At 39.4% G+C, this 27,144-nt stretch overlaps 1 protein-coding gene across 1 annotated transcript in view; it reads left to right on the forward strand.

The window, feature by feature from the left end:
- The window catches only part of PDE4D (phosphodiesterase 4D), a 1,252,971-nt gene that overhangs the window by 246,262 nt on the left and 979,565 nt on the right, over positions 1-27,144 (forward strand). Inside the window, 1 exon segment of the mRNA XM_014452711.2 lies at positions 25,627-25,761. Coding sequence (XP_014308197.1) covers positions 25,720-25,761 — 42 coding nt within the window. The 5' untranslated portion in view covers positions 25,627-25,719.

Here is a 27,144-nt window from a genome sequence, read left to right on the forward strand (position 1 = left end):
ACCGATCTAGGGAGTGGATCCTTATGGGAAGACATGGGGCCCAGAACCTCCCAAATCTTTATCCCCCAAATATCTAGCTTTAGTAATTCAATGTTCAACTCCTTACTTTCCAAAGTTTTTCAGCTATTAGTATAGAAATATGATGGCTGTAATAATATCATTTAGGCAGTTGATAAATGTCACAAATAAATAACATGCTTGCTTTTAACCCATTGCCATGTGGAGTATTCCTGGCATTCAGCTCTTCTCAGTTAACTCATTTCCTCTTCAGTTCTTATTTCCATCCATAAAATATTTACCCGGGAACCCGCAGTACTCAGACTTTAACATTTGCATCAGAATCACCCGGAGGGCTTGTTAAGATACAGATTGCTGGGCCCAACCTCCCAGAGTTTGAATGCCATAGCTGGAATGGGGCCTCAAACTGCCATTTTAAACAAGTTCTCAGTAATGTGCCGCTGTTGTTTGTCCAGGGACCACACTTTAAGAACTAGATGAAAGATCCATTCCTAAAAATGTGGGCACAAATAAGACTTTGATACTTCCTATGTTCAATCACTAGGGAAACTTGTAATTCGAAGATACCTTATCTTCCTTGAAAAATAAAGCGCCCTTATTATAAAAGCAAAAACAATTGCTTCTCTGTTAACTTTTGCATTCTGATTTGCATGAGGGTTGAGGTGAAGGGTTATTCGTTATATAAAATTAACTTCTTGGAGGTCATACAACATGTACAAGAAATAAAATTAATATCCTTATAGGTAATGATAGGATGGATAACTGACAGGAATAGTGGCAAGTAACCTTCATCTCTGTTCTAAAATTCCTTATCTATTCAGCCTAATAGGATTTTCCAGTTTGTTAGTTTGTTTTTCATTTTTGTTTTTTTGCATCTTCTTGTTGTGTGTATACCAGGAATCATTGTCTCTAAACAGCACTTCCAACCAAGATTGAAAGGGCTAATGCTAAATTCTGCCAGTTCCAGACTTGGTCACCGATGAATCATAGAAACTGCTGGGGAGGTCTGAATCACACCGCTCTCCTCCCATCAATCGTGACTGAGGAATACAGTTAGCCTACCTTGGATATTAAAATCTGGAATTAAGGACTTTTTTTTTTTTGTAGCAATGTTGGGTCCATGTTGGCTCACAGGAGATCATGCTGAGAGTGGCATGAAGGAGAGAGGAAGTAGAGATGCAGTAACAATAACTGCCTCCGATGATGGCCTTGTTCACTCTGTGCATTTTAGAGGAAGGAAGTTTAAGAATTGCATGGCCCTAAGGACCCTGGGGTTTAGAGAGTCTGCTCCAGAGGTTTTGTTTTTTCCTTGAGGACTTTGAGATTTAAATGTCTTCTATTAAGTCCAACTCCAAGTTGGAATGTGGTATTTTCTCTCTTCTAAGTAAATATTAAGGATCAACAGGGGCAGCCGTCTTCTATTTAGTTTCTGAGGACAATGTGCCGTGGTTAAAATACCCATAAAGCACCATGATAGTGTGGTATCCCTCTTTACATCGCTGTTTTATACTTTATGATTTGCACTTTTTCTGTTTGCTTGTTTTGTTTTTTTCTTTAGTTTTTTTTAATTTGCACTTTTGCACTAACAAGTAAATTTTAACTATTCTCAAATTATGGGAAAAATAGTCTTACTAAAATGGTTTGGTAGTTGAACTGAACTCATTTGTACTATGTTTGGAAAGAGTTCCCTATGCCCACCACCTTAGTCCCAGATAACAAATGTGGGATACTTCCATTTAAATCCGGTTTAAAAAAGAACTCTATAAATTACATAAGCATACAACATAGAAGACATTAATAATTGCAGGAGAGAGGTGGTTAGGGTAGACTGTTCTCTTTCCATGAATTTGAGGGAAAGACAAGAAAGGCAGACTGGTTTATGGGGCAGAATTGAGGTTGTGTGGATTTGGGGAAAGAGTTGAAGTTTCCTTGGCTTTATGTGATGGTGCTGTGTGGTGTTGAAGAACTTTCTTGAGACTATGTAAGAAGTGATACCAATAACTTTTTCACATGTATGTACTGTCTTCTCAAAGCAGAAACATTTTATTTCTTATCCTATTAGCTCTCCCAGGAGATGGAGCTGAGGGAAATGCATTGAGGCCTTATGCAATATCTGCAATATTTCATAAATGGAGGGAGAGTTTAATTCTCATTCTGTTCATTTGTGTATCATTTACTCTGATAGGCTTGGAGAAACCAAGAAAAATTCACTACTCATGCCCTCAACGAATGTCAATTATAGTGGAAAGATGAACATGAAGACAAAAATTCTAATACAATACCATGTTCTAAAAGTGCTGAGCCTTAAGTCCTGTGGTGCTTACAAATAGAAGCCTACCATCTCTGGAAGGGTCTGTGGAGGCTGCACGGACGTTAAAGAGGCAATGGACAGGGAGCGGAAGGTGCAGGAATACAGAGAATGTGTGACAAGGACAGGGCACAGAGAGGACCGGCTTGTCAGCGTGTGAATGTGTAAAGGGGAAACTGGCAGGAGATAAAGCTAGCCTGGGAAGTATGGCCTTATGGGTTATTAAAAAAGTTTTTTATTTGATCCTATTGTTAATGGGGCAAATTCTGGAGAAACTGGGTGGCATACACTTCCTCTAGCTTTTTCATAAGAATTGAAAAAGCACTGGAAGGGCTGAAGAGGTGGCCTTTCAAATATGACTCCCAGAAGTGATGGCGTCCACACTGAACTGCTTCAGCCTCCCAGGAAGAGAAATGCCTCCCCCTCAAATACTGGCTGTTATTAAGTGGTCTCTGAGTGCGAGAATTACATTGGCGCAGTGTTTCCAGAATGACTGTTTGCTTGTTGGTCTGCAGGATTGTCTGGCTGCCTGGAGGGCTCCTCTGTCATTTTAGCAGAGTAACTGGGTTTGGGGATTTCAGCACAGAATTGGCGGAAAAGTGCCTGCTGGCTGTGCCCTGCTGGAGCCTTAGCCCCTGCACCACTGCCCCCAGTGTGGCTGGGTCACTTCTCAGCCTAGGCTACTTGCCATCCCTGGCCTCCCAGCTGTGGTGAACATGGAACATCAGAAACACAGCTCTTAGAAACACCCAAGCGAAACTGGCCTTGGGCACCAGGCCCCCCTGTCACCCTCCCTGTCACTCTAGTCACCTAGAAATACATGCATTGTAATCTAGTTTTTCTGTAAAAGAAAGAAACAACAACAACAACAAAACCCTATAAAAATGATACTGTGTCATGAAGTGTTTGCAGGGGGATTTGAACTGGTTTTTGAAACAGTCAAGTTGGTTCCTTAGACACTTACAAAAGAGCTCCCGGGTTCCTTTTTGGGGGTGTGTGTCTCTTTTCAATGCATAGATCTTTCTGTTTATGGGGATCGGCCTTATGATAAATGCCAGGAGTAGTCTAGAGTGATTTAACTTGCTCTTGGATGGAATCCAGTTTTGTTTTCCCTGTCTTAAGAACCTAATGTATTTGTTAGGTATTTTGTTACTTTGCTGTTTCAAATTTAAGTTTGATTTTATAATTTTACCAGGCTATATTTTTGTTTTTGAAAACAGGTTAAAAAACTTTGTCTTTCCAACAAAAGTAACATCTCTTTGTAGAGGTTCCGTGAAAAGCTTGAGGGTTTACAATTTTCTTTTTCAGTTCCCAGTTTCTCTTTGCCAGAATTATTGGATTTTTAACAATCCCTAACATTTGCTATAACTTTAGCAATTTTACTAAAACTCTATGGTCTTAGGTTGAGTTAACATCGATTGGGGTCGTTTGTTGAGTGGTTAAGGAAACTGGCAGCATTTATTCCCCCGCCCCCGCCAACTTCGCTACTTTGACATTTGTGGATTCTAAGTTAAAATGGATCTCAAAATTTGTGCTTGTCATTCACACTGAGGAAAACAAGCCTGAATGGCTGTGCATTTTCTTTGTTTTGAGTGTATTTTATCTTATAGCTGCAAAATAGCAATGTAATTACTTACCACTAAGTAATTTACTTACTCAGCAAGGCTTCTCTGATCATGTTATGATACTTTTATTAAATTCTCAAGTAAGGTAATTATTTTAGGGAAGTCCCCAACTTAAAGCAAACACTTCATCAGTTTCAAGATAATTAAAAAACACAACCAGTGTAGGCCTGCAATCACGGTCAGTCTCTCTCTCCCTCTCTTTCCCTCAATTTCTCTCTTTCTCATTTCTTCTCACCTTCTCTCCTTCCCTCTCTCCCAAGCTTTCTTATTCTTCCTTCTTCTAGCTTTCTCTCATCTGCCAGTTTAAGTGCAGTAACCTCCAAATACATCCAGGAAATAAATGCTATTTTCAAACTGCATTGTAGGGAAAAACACACACAAAACAAACCCACACTAGAATGATGGTGAGGAAATTGCCTTAAGATAATGGTGACATTTTATCATCCTGTGACATTATCATTTCCAGTTGTTCCTTTATTGAATGCCGTATGCCGTACAACAATAGGCAGTTTGCTATGTTGACAGAATCCTAGTGTTTTTGTTTCGTAGGTGAATGCCAACATTGTCAACAGGAAGCTTTTCCCAAATCCCCATTGTTGCCCAGAGAGAAAACAATGACAAGACGGTGCTTTTCCTGTTTCAACAGTATGATTATCTTTGGTTGTCTCTGGGAAATGGGAGGCTACATATCATTAGGAATTTCCGTATCCATTAATTAAAGAATAAGGATTCTAGTATTCGAGAAGGAGCAAACTAGGCACCCAGGCCACTAACACTAATGAAGTAAAATGGAGGTTGTTAGCACAGATTTTTCTTACAGGTCAGTGAAAATAAGAGTCCATCCAGCTTGGCTTTCCAGCAGTGGTTGGAAAGGAAAGAGGAAGAGCTTGGAAATCAGTTTTAATTTATAAACCTCGAGTTGCCTTTTTCTTCACATTTTATGCACATCATTGGCTGCCCAGCCCCAGTGAAGGAGGCTTCCTGCAGACACCATCTGTCCTTACTGACACCTTCTGCCCTTGTTGGCACCTCCTGCCTGCTGCATAGTGTCCTATCAGTTCTGGGAGAGTGGTTCTTAAAGGGTGACCTGGTACAGTTGCTAGTTTGTGGTCTGCGCTTTGATGCATTAATGATTGCTACGTGACTATGTTTTTACTTTATTCTATCTCTCATTGTTGCTGCATGTTAGTATACTATGGGAGAGGGGATTCTGAATCTGGGTGTTGGAGGGAGACATTTAAAATTAGGCAGCAGTGCTCGGCCAGCCTGGCTCAGTGGTTGAGCATTGACCTATGAACCAGGAGGTCACAGTTCGATTCCTGGTCAGGGCACATGCCCGGGTTGCAGCTCAGTCCCAGTGGGGGGCATGCAGGAGGCAGCCGATCAATGATTCCCTTTCATCATTGATGTTTCTATCTCTCTCCCTCTCCTTTCCTCTCTCTGAAATCAATACAATTATATTAAAAATAAAATAAAATCAGGTAGCAGTGGAAGAATAAACCTGGTTATTGCCAGTGTGGGGGCTTTAAAAATATGAATATTTTTCTGCCCACCTTCTAAATCCTTTTGGCTGGGATAATAACCAAATTAACAGAGACTAACAGGAGAAAATCAAAGATTAAAAGTGTGCATGTGGAATTCACAAGGTATGATCGTTCTAGAAGAATTCCAAAGACAGTGTGGCAACATTGGGTAAATAGGACATTTTGGACAAAGGAGAAAGGGAGGAGAATGGAATCTTAGATTTCAGAAGTAAGAATGGGTGACTTCCAGGTAGTTGAGGAAGAGCAGAACATACGGGGGCAGACACATCCTTGCTAGGCCACTCAGAAACAACAGGACACAGGGGTTATCTAGCTAACAGGCACTAACTGAAGCCCTCTTGTTTACCTACTTAATTCAGATGAGCCAAAACAGCATCCTAAGCTCTCCTTCCTGAAGCAGGTTTCACTGAATCTTTTGGGCAGGAAAGGGAGGAAGGTCAAAGGTTCTTTCTTAATAAAGAGCTTAAAATCAGTATCCCCCCAAAACAGCTTGGGGTGGGGGGCAGAATTTTGGTCCCTCCACCAGGGTGGAGCTCTGTGCCCTTTTCTTCCACCTTTGTGATTTCTGCGCCCTATAAGGTCCATCCACTGTCTTGCTGCTCTCTTCTGTTCCGCCAGGGGCCATGTTTCTAGAGATTTGCTTGGCCTAAGGACCCTGTGCCTCTCTGCATCCATCTCAGCTCCTCTTCCCTGGCTCACGCACCTCCTGCTGCCCTGACTCTGCTTCTAACACACCAAGGCACTGCTGGACACCTACAGGGCTCCCTCCCACACTTCCTTCAGGCTTTTATTCAAATGTTATATTTTCAGAGAATCTCTTCCTGGCCAATCTGTTGTCAGTAGAAATGGAGTCTTTTCACAGAGTCACAAGGAAAGCATCCCAGGGACCCACCTATGGGAGGATAAGGTTTAGTGGTAAGGTTTATTGTAGACGCAAAATCAAAGGACTGTCCCTGGGTTCCCAGTGTCTCATCATGTCCGTCCTGCCATGGAGAAAGCCCAGCTTGTCTTCATCAATCCCAGAGCGAAGGCCAGGGCCCACCAATTCTGTGCCATTGGTTCAGTCCAGTTCAGTCCCTGTCCTCATCTGGCTAGCTTAGTCTGTCCCTGGCTGTGCTTTGGCTGGCACTGTGCCCAGACCCGTGCTTGGCGTCCTCCTGGCTGCTAGGGCCGCATGGCTGCTATGGAGAGAGAACATGTGAACGAATGGAATGAGTGCATGTCACTGAATGAAAGAAAGAGTTCTTTGTTAAGCTTGAATTATATTATCTCAGGCTTGGGAAGGACCAGGCCCTCTTTCAAACTAAGCAATCAACTTCCCAATCTTTTACGGGCTGGCATTGTGTCCTCTCCCTAACCAATACATTTCCTAGACCTTCTGGGGTTCTGTGTCTCTTATCCAATCCAATTCTTTTCCTAGACTAGACAGGTAGGCCTCTGTGGTCACCATCTTAACTCTTACTGCGCCTATCTCATAGTAGAAGATCCTCCTCCTGCATCATCTTGGCTTCTACTGCACATGTGCCCAGCAAAGGAATTTCTCTTGCTGTTGTCATTCCTCCCCCTGGTAATGATCAGAAATGATCCTTCCAGTCCACTTTAGGGATTAGGTCCCAAGGGCAGAGGATGCAGAAATTCCCCTGGGGAGTGTGTGAAGCTGTAGCTTCCTAATGAAACAGGCTTATTGTCCGATTCACCTCCCTAGTATATTATGCTTGATTCCTTTGCTCCCTTCCTTTACTAATATCTAGCAACCTATGCTAACAATTCTATCTAAAATTGTAATACCTGTTTTGCATACATGTTTTGTTTTTGTCTGCACACATATGACCCTTTCACATAATACACATTTTACTCGTTGTTTGTTTTATTTATATTATGTATATGTTAATTTATTCTGTCTTCTTCTAGAGTATAAGGTAAATGAGTGAAGGAATTTTATCTTGTTCACTGATATAGAACTAATGCTCAGAACAATGCTTAGCACTTAGTAGGTGCTCAGTAAATGTTTTTTGAAAGAACAAATGAATGGATAGAAGCCCTGTACTTGCTATATCTATTTCTTAATCTAAGTCTACATGAATGTAGCAGAGATGCTGTGAGGTCTTGCCCCACTCAAATTTGGGGCCAAAATTCAGTGTACTTATTCATTTATGAAGCCATTTGGAATGAGCAATAGTCCTGGGTTTATATGATTATACTGAAATGAGATCAGACGATTGATTGATTAATTAAAAAGTTTAATTGTTTTATAACTCCTTAGACACACCCTGTAACAGCTTTGTCTAAATATCTGGATCTCTTTTAGAACTCATCTTTGAATATTTGTAGAAGATTGAAATAGCTTATTGGGGAGAGAATTGATGCTTAGTGTTTTCTATATACCAGTGGTCGGCAAACTCATTAGTCAACAGAGCCAAATATCAACAGTACAACGATTGAAATTTCTTTTGAGAGCCAAATTTTTTAAACTTACACTATATAGGTAGGTACATTGTTATTAACTTAATTAGGGTACTCCTAAGCTGGCCTTTGCTAAAAACGTCCTCAATCTGAGGGTCAACCTCAGCGAACGTACCCCCACTTCTTCTAACACCACTTCTTCAAAATAGACTCACCCAGGCCGAAAACCAACTTCTGCGCATGGGCCACAAAGTTTCAATCGAACCGCATGTGGTATTTTGTGGAAGAGCCACACTCAAGGGGCCAAAGAGCCACATGTGGCTCGCGAGCCATGGTTTGCCGACCACTGCTATATACTAACCACTTCTAATACATAATCTAATTTAATTCTTATATAAGAATATTGTAACAAATGTGCTATTCTTCCTATTTGAACCAAGATTATGAATGTCTTTGAAATTACCCAGGTTTCAGAAATAATATGAGAAGACTTGATCTTTCCAATTTATGATATAAAATAAGGACTTCTATAAAATACAAACCAACCAATAAATTAGATCACCTCTCATTTATTCATCTTTTGTTGGCTGGATATACTTATTTTTTTAAAATATATTTTTATTGATTTCAGAGAGGAAGGGAAAAGTAGAGAGAGATAGAAACACCAATGATGAGAGAGATTCATTGATTGGCTGCCTCCTGCATGCCCCACACTGGGGATTGAGCCCACAACCCGGGCATGTGCCCTTGACCAGAATCAAACCCGGGACCTTTCAGTCTGCAGGCCAATGCTCTATCTACTGAGCCAAGTGGGTTCGGGCTGGATATATGTCTTAAAGCAGGGCCTTGCCATGCCATTGAACTGCTAAGAGTCTGTATTGTTTCCTACTGAATCAAGCCCAACTGGCACTCAATGCCTCACACAATCTCCTTTCCACTTACTAGTAATTATCCCGGATCATTTCCTTCTATTCTCTGTAACAAATCCTTGGTTTCAGTAGAAAAAACTTTCTTTCTACCATTTCCCTATTATATACTTATTTTAGTCTCTGCCCTGCTGTTCCTTTCAGGTATGAATGCCATTCCCTTTCTTTTCTGTCCATCCATACCCTTATCACTTTTTAAGGTCGTTTAAAAACTACATACTTTGTTGTTGTTGGTTTTTTTTCACATCCCTAGCCTACAATAGCTTCTCTCATTTTTCTTTTCTTAATTACTTTTAACTTATTAGTTGTACCACACAATTTATTAAACACTAATTATAGACTTGTGTTCTTTAATTGTTTGTAGTGTCAGTCTTAGTCTCTAAACAAGATAGTGTTTAAAGAGTTTTATGTCATATATACATTTTTGTTTTATCCCTACAATACTTTCTAGAGTAGATGCTGCACCATTAAGAAATGCTCAGCAAATTCTTGGCTTTTTATCCTGAATATTTATTGAGCGCTGCTAGAACCATGACCTCATTGTAGGACAGAGAGTAAAATGTGTTTATCCAACAGTGGTTCCTTCCATCTAATATAGCTCTATGCATCTTGTGTACAGATACATTTCTGAGGAGTCACTGGAAGATTTCGCTTCCTTTTTATTATTTGAAAACCCACTTCCACATTTTGAATTTTTTTGTATAATTTTGAGAATTTGGGGTGAAAGGCATAGTGTAGATACAAAGTATTCATCTTCAAAAATCAAAATGAAAATGCTGATATTTAGAAATTTTAAAACAAAATACAAGAAGCTTTGAGTGACTAATAGGGCCAAAGAATTTATTGTTCCATTTCTAGGGCACTAGCGAAGGGTGGGAAATCTCTTCTTTGATGCATCAGAATATTTTATTTTTCTGTGAAGCCTTGTGTAAGGGAAAACACTTTGTTGTTTCCTTGAGGGAGATGCCTGTAGCATTAAGATAATCTGGAAGGATCTGAACCTCTGAGGCACTGTTAAGTACTTATTAACATAAGATTAAAGGTGGCAAAAGCAATGCTAGATCTGCAGGTGATTTCAAATCAGGGGTCACACTGCAAATCCTCTTTGTGGTGAGATGAATCCAACAAAGTGCACTGAGCCAATTAATGGTGTTTTTTGTTTTGCTTTGTTTTGGTAGAAAGAAAAGAAGCTGAGAGGGTCAGGATGCAGAAGACAGTATTTTCTCAAGAAAACTCCAACAGAATTTCTTTGTACAGAATCACACATGTTTGGTGACACCTCACGAAATGGCATGAATTAAACAGTGTGCACTTTGTCCAGTTTTGATAGTGAAGGGCATTGAAAATTCCCACCGTGCATGGTCTTCTGCCTTTTGAAATATTCTGGAGATTGGAGGGGCCCAAGAAACTGTCTCTTTAGTCTTCCTCTGTGAGTGCAAGCTCAGTGGACACTTGTGCTGCCAGGATCCAGAAACTAGATGTGTTATGAGGGGAGGGCAGGTGCCACTGGTAGAGACAGAAGGATGTTTTGACAGTTTGAAAGCAAAGCAGTATACTGAGAGGTGGATGACAAGTGGTGGGTGGCACAGCCAAGGTCCTACAAAGGCTCTCAGGTGGCACCCCACAGGCTGGCATGGCACAGGAACACAGAGCCTGAGCTAAGGCTGTCTTGGCGCTTTGGGCAGCCAGTGTGCAGCTGACCTCAGGAAGGCCTGGCAGCAGGCAGGGCCCAGCCCTGAGCTGGGAATCAGAACTACAGTCTGGGGAGCTGTCAGAGAGAAAGCCAATAGACAAGGAAGGCGGGGAACAAGCTGTTGAAAATGGAGCACAAAGTGGCCACAAAACCCCACAAATAATAACAAAGATAGTTAACACTTATTGACACTCTATGTCAGGAAAGTCCTAAGTCCTTTATATATCTTAACTCTGATTAATACTTATCACTCCCACTTTACATGGGAAGAAACTGAGTCACAGAAAAGTTGAGAAGCATATTCAGGGCCAAACATCTAACAAGTGGCAGGGTGGGGATTTCAATACAGTCATTCCGGCTCAAAAGTGGGTTTCCTTAACCTCTAAGCCACCCCACCTCCAAATTACTCCTGGGTGACAACATCAGATTCATCCTTACAACCTGTCAAAAAGCGCACGGACTTTGAGCCAGAGAGACATGGATTTGAATCTCTACCTGTTAGTTGTGATACTTCTGGAATATCATGTTATTTGTCTTGGGCTTGGTTTTCTCATCTGCAGAATGGGGGATGCCACCTACTCCACAGATTTTGAAAAACTAACTGGAATAATTGATATAAGCTAATAACACCATGTCTGGAAAAAAAAAACAGCCACTCAACAGATGTCTGTTTCCTTTTTCCTCTCTCTAAATACCCATCAATATAGAGCTATTTAAGTTTCTCTTGATTGGGAATAGAATTGTTCCTGGGGACAGAGTTGAGCTGGGCCAAGTCAGCATGATCAAGGATCTCGAAGGCTGTTGAGGGTGGGGGGTGGGGGGTTGGGGGGGCAGGGGTGGGGTGTAAATGGCACTGGAAGGCTTTCTGCCTGCTCGAGTCACACAGTATGCTTGCCCTCTTCTTCTAATTTACAGAAACATGTCTTGGCAAGTGCATTTGTATACAGTTAATTCAGTCCATGAAACTTTGCATCTGAAATGTGTAAGCTAATGCTCACTTTAGGAATAATAATTAGCAAACTTAAATATTGTACATTTTTATAAACATGTTAATAATCTATTATTTTAAAGATATCTTGCTTTCATTGACTTTGTTAGGTCTCAGGAGAACTAGCTGTAAAGACTGTACATTTGAATTTCTATAATTATGATTGCATTTCTAATCCTGATTCATTTTTTTAATAGCAACCAGGGTATATATGTTAGCAATCTGAAATATTCTCCCACCTAGTCATGGCTAGACTGCATCATCTTTCACATTAAAAACATCACCCCAATCCTGACTAAGGAATTCCACCATCATGCTTTCCTCCTACAACTTTGTTTGGTCCTTATCTGCAAACTATACTTAAAGATATAATTATACATACATTTTTGTTAATTAAAATTTTTATAATACAAACAGTATATGTTCACTGTAGAATAATTAGGCTAAAGGTTTTTTTCCCCAAGTACCACTTAAGAATAAGATGACCAATAACAATATCCATGGTATGGTATGGTGTTGTTTGGTTTGGTATGGTGTGGTATGGTATGACATTATCTTTATGACAGGGTTTTAGATGAGCTAGAAATTTAAAGATCCTTTTAATCCTAAGTCTCTTTCTCTTGGCTACTTAGATTTAAGACATTAATTTTTGTTTGATTTTGTCATTTATATGCTTTAGTTTATATTACTTCTTCAGTGAATTAAAGAGATTTTTAAAGATGAAACTCCAGCTTTTCAGGTGTCATTGCCATTTTGAAAAATTGAGCTAATAAACCATTGGGTGATAAAAGATAGCAAGACCCTTAGAGAAGAAACTGCCATTTTCCATTTTCACTAAGAAATTAATCTATTAGAAAAGTAATCTTTAAGGGTTTTGCTGTTATGTGCCTCTATCCCTCATCATCATTATGAATAAAGAGGAAAGAAAATCTAATTTCAGGTGCCAGATGGGTACCTCATGAATGGCAGCGATTCAGCGCAGCCTTCGTTCGATTAGAGCAATCAAGCTCTGAGCAGCTTTTGAGTAATCATGGGGATCATGGTGAACTGAGGTGAATTTTCTTCTCTGTGTCAAGATTCTTTGCTTGTCGTTTCTCTACACTCAGGGCCTTTAAGATTTGCTGAAAAATGTGGTAGTTGCTTAGTGCTAGCAACTGAGAGTGGGCATTACAATTAACTTCTTGCTGGAAAAGTGTTGTTTCATGATGAAGCTCATTCAATGTATACTTGAAGAAGGAAGCATCCAGGTGAAAAGAATTTCAAACCCCTGGATGTAAGGTTTGAAACGTTCATTTGACCTCAGAGAAGGCCATGGAAGAGCTTATGCCTGGACACAGAAACTAAAGATTAAATCTTGTACTGCACTTGAGTGTCCTGAAAATTAGGACAGGCTCCTCTCGTTCTGTGCCAGAGCAAATGCAGAATAATAATCCTGGGAAGAGTTCATTTTTAGAAAAAATATATTTTTCAATTACAGGTTACATTCAATAGTTTTTCATACTAGAGGCCCGGTGCATGAATTCATACACAGGTGGGGTCCCTCGGCCTGGCCAGAGATGAGGCCAATCAGGGCCAATCAGCCTGGCTGGCCAGGGGTGGGGGGAGGGGGGACTGTAGGAGATCGGCCGGCTGCAGGAAGTTGGCTGTGGGAGTGCACTGACCACCAGGAGGCAGCTCCTGCTTTGAGCATCTGCCCCCTGGTGGTCAGTGCATTGTCATGTCGACCAGTTGTCCAGTTGTCCAGCCATCTGGTCATAACAGTCACTTAGGCTTTCATATATATAGATTAGTTTCAGCATAATGGTTAGACAATCATATATTTTACAAAATGTCTCCCCCTCCCCATACTTCCAGTATGTACCTATAACCATACATAATTATTACAGTGTTATTGACTATATTCCCTATGCTGTACTTTACAACCCTGCAACTATTTTGTAACTACCAATTTTTATTTTTTCATCCCTTCACCTTTTTTACCCAGTCTCCAACCCCCCCTCTTCTCTGGCAACCATCACTTTCTTCTTTGCATGTATGAGTCTGTTTCTATTTTGTTCGTTCATTAATTTTGTCCTTTAGATTCCACATATAAGTGAAATCATATGGTATTTGTCTTTCTGTGTCTGACTTATTTCACTTAGCATAATTTCACTTAACCCTTTAGATTCATCCATACTGTCATAAGTGGTAAGATTTCATTTTTTTTTTATGGCTGAGTAATATTCCATTGTATATATGTATCACAGCTTTTTTTACCCTCTCATCTATTGACTCACACTTAGGTTGCTTCTATATCTTGTCTATTATAAATAATGCTGCAGTGAACATAGGGGTGCATATAAGCTTTTGAATTCGTGTTTTGGATTTCTTTGAATATATACCCAGAAGCAGAATTGCTGGGTCATAAAACAGTTTCATCTTTAGTTTTTTGAGCAATCTCCACACCGTTTTCCATAGTGGCTGCAAAAATCAGCATTCCTACCAACAGTGCACGGGGGAAGAGTCCATTTTTTTAAATGAAATAGTTTTGTAGCATTAGTAAAATCCAAGTCTCCTAAAAACCGAGTGCTTGCTTATTAGAGTACAGGGTAAACAAAGTAAAAATAAAATCTAGCATTGAAGGGACACCTTCTTTGATCCAGGTGTGGTGCTTAGTTTATGCTGACCATCAGTCCATCATTTAGTCTGCACTGTAGCCCTGTAGTGTGGGTTTCAATTGTTATATGGACCATGAACTTGACATTCAAAAGGCTTAAATAACTTCCTCAAGGCCACAAAATCTGAAAGTGGCCAAAACAGAATTTAAATCCAGGTATAACTAATTCCAAAATTCTAATATTCTACTAATTCACTTTGCTTTTTTTCTTTTCTTCTCCAAACAAACATTTCTAATATAAATTCTTCTTCTTCAGATGATATCTTAAAATTTCTTCTTTAAAATGGGATGAACTGCAAAAGAGTGAAAATATTTTAAATAAAAAGGTACTCAGCTGAAGGGGTTGGTGTGATTCTGTCTCCCTAATATACCTTGACTATGAAAGAGAAAGAATACATTGAAAATGACTCTTTCATGGCAGGAGAATATTATAACTACTTCTTAATAGGTCTTGGCTCTGTTACTTTTAATGCCATAATAAAATTGTAAATAGTAAAAAGCCCGAACAGGAAAAATATCTACATTTGTTGTCCAGCTTCTTTTCTGCTTTTGTTTTAATTTTAACATAGAAGAACAACTGCCTTTTACTCTTGATTAATCGTTTGGTCCTTGGCTCCAACTAAAACTAAGAGGCATGTACATTTTCACTCTGTGTGTGTTAATGACTCCACCACAGTGGGCTCATTCCCTTGACGGATGCTAATATGTTGTCATTTCCTAAGGAGCAGAGCACTGATAGGTTTGGGTTTTTACTTCTGGTCTTTGGTTTCTTGGTTGTGTTAATATCCTTGTTTATGTTTCTTTTAATTAACATTGAACTTTTTCATTTTATGCCTTGTTTTTCTTCTGTTGGTATAGTCAGCAAGCAGTGACTCCTTGGGTAGCAATTGTTAATCAGGGAGAAATGATAGCTTGAGGGTACTGAGTTACTTGATGCTAGGATAAAAGTTGTTCTATTGAAAACCCATTAGCAAAACTTTCACACACATGCCTTAAGTAAGATCTGCATGATGCCTTGCCAACTGCCCTAGTCTCTTTTATCTTTAACTGGCTTATTTTTCCCAACTTCTCATTGTATCCTATATAATAAAAATAATAGTATTACTAGGTCTTAAAACAACTCAGTTGTAATTTTTCTTAAGGGGGCTGTTCACAATGTAAATTTTGCAAGGAGATTAAAAGCAGAATTTATTGCTAATTGATGAATGAAAGCAACTAAAGAACAAAGGGGTGTGCTGGTTTAAAAAGGAACATCTGAAAGGATCTGGCTCATAATAATTTAGAAATGATAGTTTTGCTTCTAGAGCTTAGACTGAGAAGAGGTACATAATAGAATTCAGAATCTATGATATGGATATATGTCCCTCTCCCCATCCCCAGCTCCTTTTTTTTTTTCTGTCTGTGTCTCTCTTATCTATCTATCTATCTATCTATCTATCTATCTATCTATCTATCTATCTATCTATCTATCATCTATCTATCTATCTATCATCTATCTATCATCTACATAATGCTTTTTGTTTGTTTGTTTAACTAGGGAGGTAGAATGGTTCACATTTTATTTTTTTGTTAATCTTCACTCAAGGATATTTTCCCATTGATTTTTAGAGAGAGTGGAAGAGAGAGGGAAAGACAGAGAGAAACATCGATGTGAGAGAAACACATCAGTTGGGTGCCTCCTTCATGAGCACCGACCATGGCCTGGGCTGGGGAGGAGCCTACAACCAAGGTACATGCCCTTGACAAGAATCTAACACGGGACCCTTTGGTCTGCAGACCGATGCTCTATCCACTGAGCCAAACCGGCTAGGTCTAGAATGGTTCATATTTAGAACTGAGCTCACCTCATGATGGAAAGTACTGATTATGCTTTGTAATGCCTGATTTTAAAATTACATTCTGTGCCTACATCCCATTGCCTTCAGTGATAATGCCATTTAAACACTTCTCACATTTAAAAGTACTCACATGGTAGACTTTAATCCCATATGGGGCGGAGAAGTATTGAAAAAGAAAAAAAGCCACAATGCTTCAGTGAACGCCAACCTGGAGATTTTATAGGTAGTGAGCTGTTTAAACCAGAGATTTTGTGGGGTTTGTCTTGCCATCATTTTGTTTTCCCTCATGGTGACTCGGGGTTTTGTCCTGAGGCTCTCAATGAATGTATTATAACTTAGCAGGCGATGACACATCCCATAGGAGGCCCCTTCCATCTTGAGCCTCGGGCCAGCAGACTATGCACCACGCTGGCCTATGATTCACAGGACAAAACTACTCCTGTCACCTCCCACTGCCCTGGCCTGGAAGGGCACCATAATGCGGCAGTGGGAGGATATGGTTAGGAAAGTCGTTGAAAAGAAGCTTCTGTTGTAACTGTTCTTGCTGCAGCAGGAAACTAAAACCAGAGCAGAGTATTCTCATTTGTGAGAGATGAAATGGAAAGTCCCTGACCTTTGATTTAGGTGAAGAGTTGTGTTGTGGAGAGCTGCAATTATTTCAGGTGGGGGAAAAGTTACAAAGCATGGAATTTTAGAAAGAAATGTAATTTATTTGCTGCTAAATGACTCAGCTTGACCATTTTGAAATACTGGTCAAGGAGAGCGTTGAAAGAGAGGGTATTTTGGCATTTCCATACCCTTGGAACTGAAGAATTGGCCTACCTGGGAGCCAAATGATGTAGTTTATTTTCCAAAATGTCAATTATTTTATAATAAATTTGTACTGACATCAAAAGGGGCTTGTGTTCTCTTATATAAGTGTGATCACCTGCATATTATTCATTTAATGACATTATGAAACACTGTGGGTGTGGACTTCTATGACCACCTCTTCTGCAGGCACAGAGGTCTGACCAGATGTGCAAACAAGATGAAAGGAACTGCTAGTCCCTACTTTCATGTTCTTTTCCTTCTACTTTGGAAACAACATCAATATATGAAATGGCATTTGAACAACTTAAAGCAAAGTGTTCGCAAGAGCAGAATAACTCAGAATAGGCTTTGAAGCCATTAGGTGTATGAATCACTTTCTGCCTCCTCTGGGTCCCACACCAGCTATTCTGAGCCTCTGTCAGAGCACTTCGTGCGTTGTGCTATTTGTCTTTCTCCCCCACTAGTCTATGAGCTACTTGTAGAGAGAGATTTTATCATATTTATCTTTGCATCCCTGGACCCTAGCACAGTTCATTGCTTACCACAAGTGCCTAGTAAATGTCTGTTGAGTGAGTAAGAGGGACTGCTGTTATCAGTCTGGGGGAGGAGAAGGGAATAGAATGATGGTTTTGTATGAGTATAAGCTACAAAGAAAAATATTTGATTCTTTTTAGTCTAGAGACAAAATGTGCTTTCCTTCTCGTAATTCTAGTCAAGGGAAGCAGTTCAATTTGGCAGAATTCAGTAAAAATTTATTGAGCATATGTTATGTTGTGATTATATATATAAACGTAAAATGTTTTCTTCTCTCAAGGGTCTTAGAGTCCAGGGTAGCAGTGGCAGTGAGATACAGAACATTTCAGTATATTTGACAAATACACTGTTGGGAGCATTCAGAAGGCATTATAGAAAGACTTTGGTTCAGGCTTGCAAAAGGGGTTGGGCTGAGGATATTGGGAGAATCAAGAAACTCAGGAGGAGATGACATCTCAGCTGAGTGTTGAAGTAGGAGTAGGTAAGTGAAGATGGAGGAAGTGGATTTGAGGAAAAGGAAGAGAAAGAAACAATAAAGAACAAGGACTTAGATGTGGGAAACAGCATGGAGTATGTGGGGTTCAGTATAGCAAATGAGGAAAATATGAAATATGGAAGGATAAATAGGCAGTAATGATGACAAGGAGGTACCTATTTGGTACCTATTAGGAGGTACCTGAAATAGTGTAGGTAAAAGTGTGAAAGAGGGTATTGGCATTAGACTTGCAAAGAGAAGATAGAGCTGAGAAATATTTGTTAGGTACTACAGCAGGACGTGATCACTGATTGAGTGTGGGTGATCAGGGAGTCGGAGGGGCTCAGGATTTTGGCTTGGGTGGATGGTGGTACCATTAACTGAGAAAGAGAGAATAAGAGAAGAAACATATTTAGGAGTGAAGAAAGAAAAAATGTTGAGTTCATAAATGAACATGTTGTATTTGAGATACTTGTGGGTCTTCTAAGTGGAGATCTCTGGCAGGCTTCTGAATGTAAAAATTTGAAAGCTCAGGAAAAATCAAGGTATGATATATACATATACATTATTTGCACACCTATATGTATTATTAGCAAACATTTAGCAGATCAAACAATGAAAACTAATGGATTGCCCAGGGATATAATGTAGAGCAGAGATTTTCAAGTGCCAGTCAATACTATGGTGCTCTGTAAGCTTCATGAGTATTAGCTAGAGAACTGGTAAAGAACAGATTACTCTGGAATTCTCCTGGAAATTCTGATTCATTAGTGGAGGGTCAGAAATCTGCTTCTTATAGAATTCCCTGGGTAACTTTGGTATGCAGTCATGTTTGAGAAGAAGAGTAATAGCAGTGGTTTTATTCACATTTAAAAAGAGAACACAAGAAGACCCCCCATAGAGTAGAAGGAAGTTAAGCAATCTGAACCAGCAGAGAGTGATATCACAGAAGACAAGGGAGGGGAGAGTTTCTAGAAAAAACATTTCCAATATTATAGTAGAAAAGTCTACTAATAGAATTTATGAAGAGTTTGTTATATTTGGCAATATGGAGGTCAAGAATTTTTAGAAAGAAGTTGAAATGTAGAAAGAGCAAAACTAGATTGCAATGGATTGAAGGGTAGAGAATAGAAGTAAGGAGGTGGAGAAATCAATAGACAATACTTTCAAATAACTTGATTATGGAGAGAATGATATTTAGAGTGGAGAGAATATAATTTTTTTTACAAGAGGAGAAATTATGGAAAGAGTAGTGAGAGTATGAGAGGAAGGAGCCAGGAAGATAGAGCAGATAGGGGGAGGGCAGATAGTAAGTAGAAGACATGACCAAACATGGGTAGAAAAACACTTCATCCTCTCAGACAGGAGAAATTCCTTCATCCTCTCAAGGAGGTAAGAAAAAGTGAGATGGGGTGAGACAGGAAGCTGAGGTGCAATTTTTGATTCAATGTTAAGGAAGACATAGAGAAGAGGCTCAAACAGTTCAAAGCTTATTGAAGGTGAACCTAGATAAAGAAAGCAATTATTAATTTATTTTATGAATGTTTCTGTTGCAAATTGTGACAGACATAGCCTCTCCATTGCATTTTTCTCTATTTATAATACACATGAAAATATTTTATGGCTTGAGCTCCTGTTTGTCCTGCACAACTCAAATCTCTTGTTTGCTGTTTCAGTTCATTATTTGTGTTGATCTGAGTTCTATGTGTTTTGCATTTCTGGAAACTAGCATAGGGGGACCTCAGTAACTGTTTGAATTTCTAGGTGAAGTAGAGTCTGAAGATTTTCTTTGGCTAGTAACCATTACAGGGGTTACGGTGGGAGAAGAGGATGGAATAGCAGGGTTAGCAAGAGAGAACTTAGTTTTTGGCCATCCTTTTCCAGCTAAGCCCTTCTCCCATTCAGTAGAGTCCCAAAAGGCAAAGCCAAACACTATGTATGAAATAGCAAAGTCGGACACTCCACTGAATGGACAATGCAACAACCTCCTGGAAAAATCATAGCAACAAAAGCTTAGCACTTAAAGGATACTCTGAAGTAGAAAGAGATAGTAATGACTTGTTTTATATTCGCTCAATTACTTTCCTTTACTGTTTTAAGTATTTTGTTTTCCCAAATGCTGAGAATTTAAGAAGCCAAAGAATGTGAAAGAACAGAACCCCTCATAATACTTGTATCTAAATACAACTACTAATATTTTCCTATATTTATTTCCAGTCTTTTCTCTCTCTATAATTTTTATAAGATAATATTATCCATACCACATTAATTTTATTTTTTCACATTATAGCAGAAGCATTTTCTCATATCATTAAAATATATTATAATATATATACTAGTATATTATTTTTAAATGCATAGTACATCATGAGGTTTCTCATATTTTAGTTAACTGTTTCCTTAGCTAAATCTTGGCTCTGCTATTTACTAGGCTATTTAGTTAACTTGTTGGACATCTAAAATATTTTCAAATTTTCATTATTATAAGTTGCATTGCTAAGAATACCTTTGAATATAAAGCACTTTCTGTACTTCAAGTTACTTTCTGAATTACTATATAAAACATATAACACCATTATAGTTTTGTACTTATTATCAAATTCCTTTCCAGAGACTTATGTTATTATGAAGCTGATAAGCAATATATAAAATGGGTATATAGTCAATAATATTCTCCCACTTCTAGGAATATATCCCAAGAAACTAGAAACACCAATTAGAAAGGATATATGCACCCCTATGTTCATAGCAGCACAATTCACCATAGCTAAGATTTGGAAACAGCCGAAGTGCCCATCAGTAGATGAGTGGACTAAAAAACTGTGGTACATCTACACGATGGAATACTACGCTGCAGTAAAAAAGAAGGAGTTCTTACCATTTGCAACAGCATGGATGGAACTGGAGAGCATTATGCTAAGCAAAATAAGCCAGTCAGAGAAAGATAAATATCACATGATATCACTCATTTATGGAATATAATTAACAACATAGACTGATGAACAAAAAGATCCAGAGACAGAGAAACATCGACCAGACCAGTAAACTTCAGAGGGAAGGTAGGGGAGGATAGGGGTAAGGGGGAGAGATCAACCAAAGGACTTATATGCATGCATATAAGCCTAACCAATGGACACAGACACCAGGGGTGTGAGGGCATGAGTGGAGGGGATGGGGGGTAATGTGGGGATAAGGACACATATGTAATAACTTAGTCAATAAAGAAATAAAAAAAGACTCTTTCTTGATCCAGATCTAATGGTGACCGCAGAGGTTTCCTATGGTCTTTCCCCCAGGGTGCCCTGTGAGGGCTGTCCCTTCACTTTCTGAGATATCATCTAATGAAGCCTCATAACAACCCTGTGAGGTGGGCTGATCTCCAGTCTACAGAGAAGCAAGCAAATGGCAGAGAAAGAAAAAGAAGAGAGTTTTCTAATACCATACAGCTTGTGTATATGACCTTGGGATGAAAGTAGAACTTATTTCTTCTGATGCCCAGTCCAGGGCTTTTTCCATTATATAAATCCTTAATCTCTGGGAAAGAACCTGTCTTAACTCCCTTATCCTTTCATCAAAGCAGAAAGATTTGTTCAGGTGCTCCAGCTCAGGTTCCTTCTCAGAATGTTTCTGCACCCACCGGCTCTGTTCATTTTTATTTCTGAAGTGTTCCCTCTGCAGGAGCCGACTCTCCTTCTCCCCAATTAACTTTTATGTGCAAATTCCTGTAGTAATGAAATTGCATTTGTGAGTGTTCTCTCACCTGGTTTCTTTATAGTGCACCTGGAGGAAGAATGCATTTCTGCGGTCTTACAGCATCCTCTTTGCTGAGGGAGGAATTTGTAGGACTGCCTTCCTGAAAGTAAACCTTTTATCGTTTTATTTTTCTTTATTGATTAAGGTATTACATATGTGTCCTTATCCCCCCATTGCCCCCCCCCCAATGCCTCACCCCCCTGGTGTCTGTGTCCATTGGTTAGGCTTATATGCATGCATACAAGTCCTTTGGCTGATCTCTCTCCCATACCCCCACCCTCCCCTCCCTTCCCTCTGAGGAAAGGAAACCTTTTAAATCAAACATTCCTTGGCTTAGGCACAACTTTGATATTTGCAGAGGTTACCACTTGTTGATAATTAAAACACACTGGTTCGTGATACTGGCAGCTAAGCACGGTGGCAGGGTAGAAAAAACATGGACTTTGAAGCCAGACAAATAGGGTTTGAATCTTGGCTCTGCTATTTACTGGGCAATTTAGTTAACTTGTTGGAGCTGATTTCTCCCTTTTCACAATTGGGTAATAGAGTAACGATTCTACCTCACAGGGTTCCTGTGAGGATTAAGGATAAATAATAGATATTTTTCTTATGATGAACTGAGATAGCAGAAAAGTGCAGTCCTCTCCGGAGAAATCAGGTCAAATGTGTGTGGCACTTCTTCTATGCCCCCTCCCGCTCCGCTCTCCTTCCTGCCCCGCCCTGGGAGGCTTTCTGTCCTGGGAGGCTGACGGCTCTGTTGCAGTTTTGCAGTGGGGAGTCCCAGCAGGAGATCAGAAAGAGGCAGCAGAATGAGATCAGGTTCCTCTCCTTCCTTTCAGAGTCCCCCAGGCTGTGTCCCAGAGAATAATCTCCATTTTCAAGGCAGTGCACTCACTCTATGACCCTCTGCTCTGAGGTATTGGTGGCCCATCCCTCTCCTTGTCCCTACAGCTTGGAGGTGGTAAGAACTGCGTTATCAGCTGTCCAAGAACTGCACCATCCTCAGTGGGTTCCACTTCTCTACTCACATCTTCTTTAATAGTCTCTTTACTAAGCCCTCCGTTAATGACCCTAATATGAGTGTAGTGTCTTATTACTCCTGGGACCCTAACGGACACATTGTTCATTATTGTGTAGTCGAAAGTATACTTGCTGTTAGAGCATCAGCCCGGCACGCCAAGGTTGTGGGTTCGAGCTCCAGTTCAGGGCACATACAAGAATCAACTGAATGCCTAATGCAACAACAATTGACGTTTCTCACTCCCTTCCTCTTTCTCTCTTGCAAGTCAATAAATAAATTTTTAAAAAATGAAAGTACCTTTGCCTAAGTTTTTTATTTGATGGAGTTTGGCACTTATGAAAGTGCATCTGCCTAAGTTTGTCTTATTTGAGGGAGTTTGGCACTTTTAGGAAACAATAAGAATGAGTGGTGGTTGTTGCTTGCCATTTGACAGAAGAAAAAGGTAGTAATGAAGGATGGTGATGATACAACTTTATACACATTAAAACTCATTTAAACGTGGCAAGAAACAGCATGAGTATTATCATCTCCCTTTTGCAGGTCTGGAGAAAGCTCAGAGAGGTTAAGTAATTTACCTAAAGCTACACAGAATGCAATTAAAGAGCTGTCGTTCTAACCTATTTGGTTCCAAGGTCCACACTGTTATAGTGAGGCCCTGGTACCTCCTAGGTAGTTATAAAGGCTGAGAAGGGCCACCCCATCCGCTCTCATTTTTCAATTAAATCCATTTGCCTTTTTCAATTTCTTTATGTTACAAATTCCTATAGGAAATGATCTATTAATGATGGTCTTTAAATGATGTCAAGATAAATTTGTTCAAAATATGATTAATTCAGGAAAGCCTCAGGTCAAATCCATAATTAGTCTGATTTCACTTGTTAACTCAAAACCATTGCATCTCTAACCCGCCTTTCCATGGTTGCCCCCAAGGGTACTCATTAAATACTAAATGGGTGATGAGATTTTTTGAATGAGTTTTTCTTTGATAGAATGTAAGCTTTCTACACCATTTAGGGGATTTTATCCCCTCCTCCCCAGGTATGGAATATTTAGTTAGTTCACAGTTTATATTATTTCTGCCCACTTCTTAAATTGATCTAGGTGAGTAACATAATTTTACATTTTCTGAGAGCTAATAAAATGCTTGGCATTGGAACTAATCAGTAAAGGTGACTAAATTCCTGGAGGTATACTAGCTGAGAACTTTGTATTTGTGGGTCAGCTCTTTCTACAGATGAATAATGTGTCAGTTAGGGTCCCAGGAGTAAGCCCTACCCTTAAAAATTCATATGCACTCAAAGAACCATATATATCCTAGCAACACATATTCACTGTGCATTGTTCTCTAACTTCAGGTAAGCATTTTCATTGACCCCAGAAGAAAGCGTTGTTCCTCACTGCCCTTTAGGGCATTGCATCTAAGCATACTCTTAGGTGTCTAGGCTTAGTCTTAGCAATAATAAACTCTATTTCTCTAATTCTAGCTCTACCTTGCTATTGTGGGGTCTCTGGCCTTGTTAAAAAATATCTCCCTTTTATTTTTATAAGTCTTGAGGACTGATTTCCTGTTCCAAACAAATCTTTGATCCTTGAGAGTGTGCCACTGCTGATTGCTGGAGAGCTTGGTGCAGGTCCCTTCCCACTGGCATGGGGAACCATTGGGTCCTCCCGCTATTGAGGGCTGGCCTCCTCCAGGGGCCCACAGAGATGCTGTGTTCCATGGAGTCCTCCCTCCTTTTGGTGTGTATGCTTTTAAAAATACATATAGTCACTTCATTTTGTTTATTTTTTGAATATATAATTCACACTGCTCTGCACTTTGATATTTTTCAACCATTTTACCAAAACAAACTCCTTCAGACCTTGATCACTGTTATTCTTTTCCATAAGCCTCAGACACAAATCTTTTGAGATGCTTAGAAGAAACCCAAAATGATAGAATACATGCTGTTGTTAGAATCAGTCTGCCCTTATAGAATCTGCCCACATCTACAAGGTCAGAGTTTTGGTCAAGCATGTTTGCCTCATCCCTGTTCCCTTAGAGCAGTGGTTGGCAAACTGCAGCTCGTGAGCCACATGTGGCTCTTTGGTCCCTTGAGTGTGGTTCTTCCACAAAATACCGACTTCTGCGCATGGGCCATGAAGTTTCAATCACACTGTACATGCGCGCCAGCATGGGGTATTTTGCCAACCACTGCCTTAGAGTGATTTCTTTCCTAAAAGGCACCTCAACCCACGTGCAAATATACCCTATGAATTTGTAAGTAATGTTCAAATATAGCTGAATATCAGAATGAATACAGCACCATAGTTATTCTATTTGCTTTTTCTTCCCAATCAAACAGAGAATTTCCTTCTTCGTGTCTAGTGTAAAGTGTAGGTTAGGTTATGAGGCTAGTCTGTCATTCAAGTGGCAACTGCTCTGGAATATTCATTGCAAGTTAGTTATTGCTTAACTAGGTAAGCACTTCCTCCAAATCATTCTTTATAATCTCTTTGAGTCAAAATGATAGAGAACTCACTAAATTTACTTAAGAGCCACTGGGATGGCTCTCTGTACTGTGGGTTATTGCTAATAAGCCAGGAGGCCATGATGTAGTGGTCAGAGGGCTCTCAGATGTAGACAAGAGTCCTCCAGCAGTGGACAAAGCTACCTTCCATCCATTGGTGGAAATCTGAGGGGTCCCTAGCTGTACCAGCAAGAATTATCAAATACCCAATACAGTCTGTGTTTTCATTACATACATATAACTTTAGGTTGTGGCTACCATACCTATTTTTTTTCAGCTACTAGAAATGTAGGCTTGAATATTTAATAGAAAACAGATGGTACTTGAAATCTCTAACGAACATTTAACAAAAGCTGTTTTGGAACTGTTGCTTGGGTGCACTTTTACTGCTTTAAACACAGCATCATTTTAGCCTGTTCTGATGAATGATTTAAGAGTTACTGTCCTATTCTAAGACAGTATTTCGAAGCACACATGTTAATCATATACTTGATTAAACATTTCCTTGCCTTTCCCTTCAGAATGCCAGTTGGCTTTTGAGTGGATAATTGTTGCAGCGAGAGCAGTGACGTTGGAAACAACCATTGCCTGTTTGAGTTACTTAAGACACCACCATGCAGAGAAATACTTCTGATTTGCTTTCTCGGAACAAAAGTGTAAGTACCCTTTGTTTTCATTTCTTTTTTTGTAAAAATGTGTACATGTAACTTTTTACTGTTTGTATTTTAATACTGTGCTATCATAATCAGGCTTGTGAGCAACCCTTGGTTCACTTTCAGTTCTCAGACTGTGTACAGCTTATGAACAAGTGAGGATTTGTTCATCTATGTGACTCGGTTGACATTTGATGGGAATTCTCTCTTAGCCATTTCTATGCTTTACCATTCATTAGCTGACTGGCATGATATTAGACGCCCTGATTTTGAGGTGTATGCAGAAATATGATTAAAAATTGAAACCGAAGAGATTTATGTCTTATATATCAAACTTTGTAGGTAAGTCCAAAAGAATAAATTGAATTTAACATCACTAGGCACTTCAATCAATCACATTCTGTAAGTTCATGTATACAGTGAATAATGCAAATACTTGATCAGTGGGGCATAACTTTCAGGAGCTTTCTATCCTGGCATATGTCTTTAATCTCTCTCCTCCTTTAAAATGTATTTTAAGTAAACATTCTCAGGGCCCTGAAGGAGATTAACCCTTTATTTCCAATTACCAACTGAGTGTTCTTAAGGTACCAAGTTAGTGATATGTTTTAGATTTCTATTAAGTTATGAAAGAAAGCATAAACAAATAGAGCAATTCAAAGCTATACAAGGCAGGGATAAAAGTAGACTGTTAATTTCCATCAGGCAAGTTCTAAGAACATGTGCCTTTGTTCATTTACCCAAGGGGGAAAAAGCATCCAAACAGATGTAGCTGTGACGTAGGAACATTCATTTGAAGGCATCAGAAAAACCACAAATGCAAACACATTTCTCTAGTATGGAGAGTCTTTGTGTTACAACAGTAATTCTGTTGTGATGCCTAAGACCATCTTTAATTCTTGCTGTAGTTACCATCCAGCTTTTAAGGGTGACTAAGGCAGAATTATGTGGAAAGGAAAGTATAGTGTGTCCAATAGGGTTTCTTTAAAATGGGGATACATCCAGAAGTGTGCCAGTTCTTTGACTGAATACTGATTGTGTTTAATACCCAATCAAGGAAATTCAATGAACTCCGAGGGAATGTTCAGATTCATTGGTTTTATTGGTTGGTTTTTGGTTGTATGCATTATTACATAAAATAAAGAGCCATGGCTTGGAGCATGGAATTCCCTCGATTATTAAACAGTTGCTCATTGGAAAAGGAGGTGACCTGCATACGAATTTAAAAAAACTGCAAACACATCTTTCTGTTACTGAGCTTTTCTTATTTAAGTTAAATACGAAGCAAATCACTCACTTAATTCTTCTTTTATTGAGTTTCCGAGACATGTGATATGAAAAAATGTGTAAAGGCAAAAGGGAGAATATTTTGGATAATTAAAAATA

This window comes from Myotis lucifugus, unplaced genomic scaffold (genome assembly GCF_000147115.1).
Source record: "Myotis lucifugus unplaced genomic scaffold, Myoluc2.0 scaffold_0, whole genome shotgun sequence".
Classification (NCBI taxonomy): Eukaryota; Metazoa; Chordata; class Mammalia; order Chiroptera; family Vespertilionidae; genus Myotis; species Myotis lucifugus.